Here is a 6,696-nt window from a genome sequence, read left to right as displayed (position 1 = left end):
GATCGCCTTTCTCCGGTGGCCTGGAGTTCTGAGGTGAGGCCTTTTAAAGGGGGGGCTCTGGTTGGGATTCTTCAGCGTCACCCTGACCACATCCTGCTCCACAGCCTTTCCTCTCTGTGACTGAAGGCTTTCTCAGGAATCTCACTCCTGTGGCAAATAGTGATGCAACAAGTACTGTCTTCTTCAGCCTCAGTCTAAGGAAGGTTTGGCTCCAATTGATCTGAAGCTGCAGCTGCTGGGCAGTGCAAGAGCCTTAGTGCTTAGACTACCCTTGTTCATGGGAAGCAGAAGCCTTGCGGGTAATTTTACTATGCATCTTCTTCCTCCTCCAGGAGAGAATCTGTGTACAAGCATCTCAAAGGGGGAGGGGATGGGCAGAGAGTGCAAAGGCCATGAGGTGAGACTGAGCTGGCAAGTTTGACGAAAATCAAGGCTTGTGAGACTGGAGCAGAGTGAGGGTGGAGGAGACAGAGTCACAGGGTGGGCCTGGCACAGATCTATGTTCCCTTTCTGGGGCTCTTCAATGAAAATGTCTAATAGAGGGACTTGGGTAGATCAATTAAAATTCATATAAATGATGGGCTTTTTGCAGCAATTTTAAATAATGTTTTAGAAAATACCTAAGAATATGAGAAAATGTGTTTAAATTATGTGTGAAACATTCAGACTGCAGGACAGTAATAGTGTGCTTCCAAATGTACTGAAATAAATGTGCCTTTAAAAAATGAAATGAAGGATAAAAAGCAAGAGATTAGCAATAATGCTGAGTGGCATGTCTGTGAGTGAATTATATTATTTTTGTTCTTTATTTTTCAAATATTGTTACCAAGTCTTACTAATATTATAAAAATATTCAATATATTTTTAAAAGTCAGGGCATTCTCTTATTTCAGAACTGTTTCCCTTTTTCATCTAGTCAGTGCCTTGAGACCTACTTGTTCCAGGAGAGATGGGAGCATGTTTTTTTTACTTCCCTGCAGGAGACAGTGGTGGGAAGAAACAAACACCAATTAACCATTTTGATTAGCCAAGGGTATGAAAGAACTTCCCCCTTCTCCTTTTTCTGCCCACCGCTCTCTTTCCCTAGAAGTGCCATCTCAGGGCTATCCCATCTGGAAGTGGCTGAGTGCTGCCTTCTTTGTGGAAGCCCTTCCCATGTGCATATATCCAGGTGGGGGTGGGATCGGCATTTCTCCAGAACCAGCTAAGTCTGGAAGTCAGACGTGAGATATGTTCGGTTATCATCATCAGAACTGGGAAGAGTTGACCTGCCTACATGCATTCACCTGTGTGTTAGTTTTGCTCCTCCTCTCACAGATCTTGATGGCCTGCATGTCCCACCCCCTCCAACACTGCATCGATGATAAGGATAGGACTGAAAACATGGAGAGAGAATTTGGGATAAACTTGCGAGGCACAGAAGGGCTAAGAAATATGGTCAGGGTCACACTTTAGCCAGTAGCAACACCAGAATTTCAGGGGTCAGGAGGTCTGACCCCAGAAGCTCTTAACCACTCTGCTCCACTTTGCCCCCCTGACCCTCAGTGCTGCTCCTTCCACCCTCTCAAGGAGCCAACTCTACCCTGTGAGGACAATGTGCTGTGGTGGGAAGAGTGATGGATCTGTAGTCAGATGGATCCTGCTTGGAAAATTGCTTCATCTCTACCCCCAGCCTCTGTGTTATCACCTGAACAAACATGTTCAAGTAACCTAAGCTGTTGACAAACCATAGGAATCCAAGTTCTCAAAATTCCTACTGTTTGCAGCAAGTACCTCTTTCTTTAGGCCTGACCTTAACTCTGTCAGGTGGTTGACACTCCTCCCCACTGTCTGTGGTCTTCCTGGGGTCCCGGAGTGAAGACAGACTCCAGGCTGGTTTCTGAAATCCAGGCAAACTCTATTGACCTTTAGATGTCCACCAGCATCAGCAGAGCAGGAACTGGTGAGGCTCAAATTGAACTTTGAGGAGAAACCATTAGAATGTGTTTAATGTTAAAGGGACATTACACATTACTTGATAATTCTACTAGTTTAATAAAGTCTTCTGCTATGTAAGGCTGTGTGACAGGCATGTAATGAATAAATACAGGATAAACAATCCAGAATATGTACGTGTTAAGTCACTGAGAAAATGTTTTTCCTCAAGCAAAGAGCTCTGCTTCCAAAAGAACCATTCCAAGTGGTTTTAAAGGGCAATTCTGTAGAGTTCCCACCAACTTTTGCTGTGGGATCAAATATCACCAAAATCTCAATAGCTTATGACAACCAAGTTTATTTTTTATTTACATTACAGATCTGCCCTGGGTCAGTTGCAGTTCTGCTCCACGTGTCTTCCTCAGTCCAGGATGCAGCTGAAGAAGCCTTGCCTGGTTGGGACATCCCATTCTCGAGGCAGAGGGAAAACATAAGTGATGGATCTGTGCAATGTTCTTCAAACTCTGCTCAGAAAGTGATATTTATCACCACTGTTCACATTTCACTGGCCAAATTAAGTGAAATGGCCACACCTGATGTCATAGGGTAGGTCATACAGTCCTCCTTTGGGACCAATAATATAATTTAACTCACCAATACATTTCAAACTCTTCAAAGCATAACAATTTAACGAAACTTCCAAAATTTTTTCTATAAAATGAGTATAACAATTATTTTAAAAGTGACAAAGATTGCACAGAACAGTATGTCACAATCTCACTCATGAATATTGATGCAAAAACCCTAAATAGACTATTCATAAACAACATCAGTAGCACATTAAAAGAATAATACATCCTGACCAGGTTGGTTCATTTCCTAGATCACATAATGTTTCAGCTTCCCAGCTGCTAAACAAATACCATACAATGGGTTGTCTTAACAACAGGAATTTACTGGCTCACGATTTCAGAGGCTAGAAGGCTTGCTTCCTCCTGGAGTCAGTGTCTTCTGGCTGGCTAGCAATCTTTGGGGTTCCTTGGCTTTTCCATCACACGGCAGTGCACCTGGTGGCATCATTTCTTCTCTCTTCTGGGTGCTGCTGAATTCCAGCTTCTTGCTTTCTTCCTCTATGTCTGAATTTCATTCTGTTTATAAAGGATTCTGCTAATGTGGGTTAAAGCCCAATCTGATTCAGTTGGGCCACACCTTAACTGAAGTAACATCTTCAGGAGATCCTATTTACAGTGGGTCCATGCCCACCAGAAGGCAGACCAAGACCAAGAACATGTCCATACTGGGGTACACAATTCAATCCACCACATGTAGTGTTAGGAATTTCTGTGAATTCATCATGGAAATGAGTCTAATAAAAATCATATAATCATCCATGGTGAAAAGACCTTTAATACAATTCAACCACCACTAAAAAAATAGGAATAGAAGGAAAATTACTTTACATGCAAAAATACATCTAACTCAGCTGAGAGAAACAGCATCAGATTTGATGGGGAAATGCTAAAAGCATTATCTCTAGAGGTGGAAAGAAGATGATGTGCCACAGTTATCACTATCTATTTGAAGAAAAATCTAATTTCTACTGAAGGATACAAAAGAATTCAGGAAGAAATCAATGGGGTATCCATGTTCTTGAACAGCAACATTCAATATTATACAGAAGTAATATCTAATTTACATTTATAAATTAATGCACTTCTAACAGAAATGAAAACAAGTACTTATTTCTGAACCTGATAAATTGATTCTAAAGTTCATGGGGAAATAGATTCCAGCAAGAATAGGCAGGAAAACTCTAAAAAAGAAAATGCTAACAGGAACAAGCATACTAAAACCGTATGACAAAGCCGGGTCATTCATTCAGTGTGCTACAAGCACACAAAAAGTCAGACAGACCATGGAAGAGGGTAGTCCACAAATAGACCCAAATACAAGTCAAATCAATGGGGAAAAAGAATAACTATTTGGTAAATAGTTTTGGGACAACTGGTAGCTATCTTGCAAAATTCACACTGTACATCAGAATAAATTCCAAATGGTTCAAAGATTTAAATGGGAAAAAAAAATGCAACTTAAAATACACTGAGAGAAACACAGCCTTGGAATGGGGAACGACTTTCTAAATATGGCTAAATATCAAGAAGCCATAAAAGATAAAAACTGACTACATAAAAATAACTTCTGCATTACAAGAAAACTTTCAGAATAGTCCAAAACAAAGTGGGGGAAAAAAAATCTCTGCAACTTACATAGCAGACAAATAGCTAATCTAATATATAACAAGTTCCTGGATATCAATAAGAAAAAGACTAATAATTCAATAGGAAAAAAGGATATAGGCTATAAGCAGATAGTTCATGAGGAAGGAGCTCAGTAAGCTATTTGACATATCAAAGGATATTCAACTTCACTCATTAATAAGAGAAATTAAAGTTGGACTGAGATTTTTTTACTTGTCACATTGGCAACATTCCAGAAATTTGAGACTATAGTACACTGGGTAAGCAACAGGCACATATCCTCTGTGGATGAAAGTGCAAATCTGTAAAAAACAGATGGAGGACAATTTGGCAGTATCTATCAAAATTACAAAAACATCTATCCTTTGATCCATTGGAATTCATCCTGGGGATCTTCTTACACACGTTTCAAATGTACAAAGTCAGTCATCCATTGTAATACTGTTCAACAGGAGGAATGAAAAGGAAAAACCCAAATATCCATCATTAAGTAACAGGTTAAATATACGATGGTGTATCCACAGACTGGAATAATACACCTTTGTAAAAGAAGATTAGGAAACTTTGCTAAGTAAAAAACCAAGGTATGAACTACTCTGCAAATCTTTTGTGTTAAACGGTGGCAAATAATATTTATATTTGCCTTTTTTATCTAAGAAGAAACTTTGGAAGGAAACATAAAGCACTAATAACTGCGATTACCTGTGGGGTTATAGTGGGAACTGGGTGGATGGGGAACACAGGTAAGGAAGACTTTTCACTGTATTTTTTTATACCTTGTCTCTTTTTACCTATTTAAAAATAAAAAGTTTAAAAGTTAAACAAAACACAACCTTCTGATATTTCAGATGTTCTTGAAAATATTTTAACGTGCAATATATGCTTTTTAAATTTTGATTCTACCTCTTAAGTACTCTTGGAAAACACAAAATGAATCCCACTAATTAATTAGCCTTTGTTGACCATGACACGAAGGGAATACAAATTGTGAAATTTCAAAGTTCCTCAATGGTCTCCTAGTCTTCATTTTTTCAGATATAAATTTATAAATTTGGGTCTTGTAGTTATTTCTTTCCTCATCTTGGTTAATATCCGTGGGCTCTATCGCCAAGTTGTTCAGTCAATACCAATCTTTCTCGTGAGGCGAACATAAAAGATACTTTCCACAATCCAAAGAAAATAATCTGTATCAATCAGGATTTTTCTGAAAACAGGCTTCAAAAGATCCAAGATTCATTCTACTTCGTTTCCATTATTTCTTGATGATACTCTTCCTCTTTTTTTCAATTGTGCAAAAGTTGTTCTATTCTCCCTTAATTAAAAAAATTAAGTGTTCTAGTTGCAGAATTGGCAAATGACTGTCTTAAGCGAACCCAAAAATAGCATGGCACGCAAGGATCCTCTAGAAACAGTTTCCTCCTTTTCTGATGTAAAAGCGCTTCCCTAGTCTGTGTCTTTCAGCCTATCGCAGCCGAGTTCTGCAGCCAGACGGCTCAGCGCCACCGAGGCAAAGAGATCTTCGATAAATGTAAAATAATCCAGATAGACGTTGGGGTAACGCATTTGCCAGCTGGCGTCGTGGGCTACTTCCCTTGCTCTACACATGTCCATAAACACCCAGTTGGGTTCGTCAAACCCTCTCAACCGGCCGCCGTGGGCGTCCAGCACCTCCTCCCCAAACAGCGGCTGGGCAGGCCCGACCTCAGGCCCGTCGCCCTCCGGCTCGCGCTGGGGGCCTGGGAACGCAGCCAGGCCCGGGCCGTTCCTAAGCCGGGGCCGGGGTCGGGGCGGGCTCTCGGGGACCTCCTCCCCGCCCGGCTCCGCCACCGGGGCGCCCCTGGCCCCCTCGGGCTGCGCGGGGGCCGGCTGCCGCCTCCCTACCTCCGCCGGCGGGACGTCGCTGTCGCCATCCGCCGCGCGGGTCCGGGGGGCCCTGCTCTTCGCGGGCAGCTCCGACATCTCGGTCCTCGGGCTCACCTCTGCGGCTACCGGAGGGTTTCCGGAAAAATCGGTGTAACGGCGCAGCGCGGTCGTGCGTGTGAACACGAAGCGCGTGCGTATCCCTGTGCGCGCGGGGCGTGTGCACACGTGCGGGCGGGTGTTCAACCCCGTGAGCGTGAGCGGAGGCCAAGCCTGCGAGAAGATTCCTTGCAGGAAGTTTCCCCCTTGTTATTCGTTAATGTAATTCGCTTTATATTTTAATATTTGTTAAAGGATTCCTACCTACAGGATCCCGTGCCAGGCCCCAAGCTGTTTTAAAAAGCACCGCAACTTTCGCTGCTGGAAACCTGAAGCTGCCCTCCCATGGTTACTGTTTTGTAGTATCCTCCTCTCTCCCCTCTTTTCCGTAGCCCCCCTGCGGGTCTCTTTCTGCTCCTCGCCTCCCTCTTTCCTTCCTCTCTGCGTCTCTCCCCCCTCCCACTCTTCCCACTCTTGCGCTGCTTCCCCCACCTCCCTCACCTCTTGCCTAATTTCTCTACCTAGAACGTCCAGTGCAATGCTGAATAACAGTGGTGAAACTGGG

The 6,696-nt window shown here is 42.7% G+C and overlaps 1 protein-coding gene across 1 annotated transcript; it reads right to left on the bottom strand.

Annotated features, from left to right (window-relative positions):
* Positions 1-3,112: 3,112 nt before the first annotated feature.
* Positions 3,113-6,245, bottom strand: LOC119521283 (EP300-interacting inhibitor of differentiation 2-like). Its single transcript, XM_037819385.1, has one exon. The coding sequence runs from the start codon at positions 6,129-6,131 to the stop codon at positions 5,616-5,618; it is 516 nt and encodes a 171-aa protein (XP_037675313.1). The 5' UTR covers positions 6,132-6,245; the 3' UTR covers positions 3,113-5,615.
* Between the last annotated feature and the right edge of the window lie 451 nt (positions 6,246-6,696).

Source organism: Choloepus didactylus, chromosome 27 (assembly GCF_015220235.1).
Source record: "Choloepus didactylus isolate mChoDid1 chromosome 27, mChoDid1.pri, whole genome shotgun sequence".
In the NCBI taxonomy this organism is placed as follows: Eukaryota; Metazoa; Chordata; class Mammalia; order Pilosa; family Megalonychidae; genus Choloepus; species Choloepus didactylus.
This window is presented reverse-complemented; position numbering and strand designations above follow the sequence as displayed.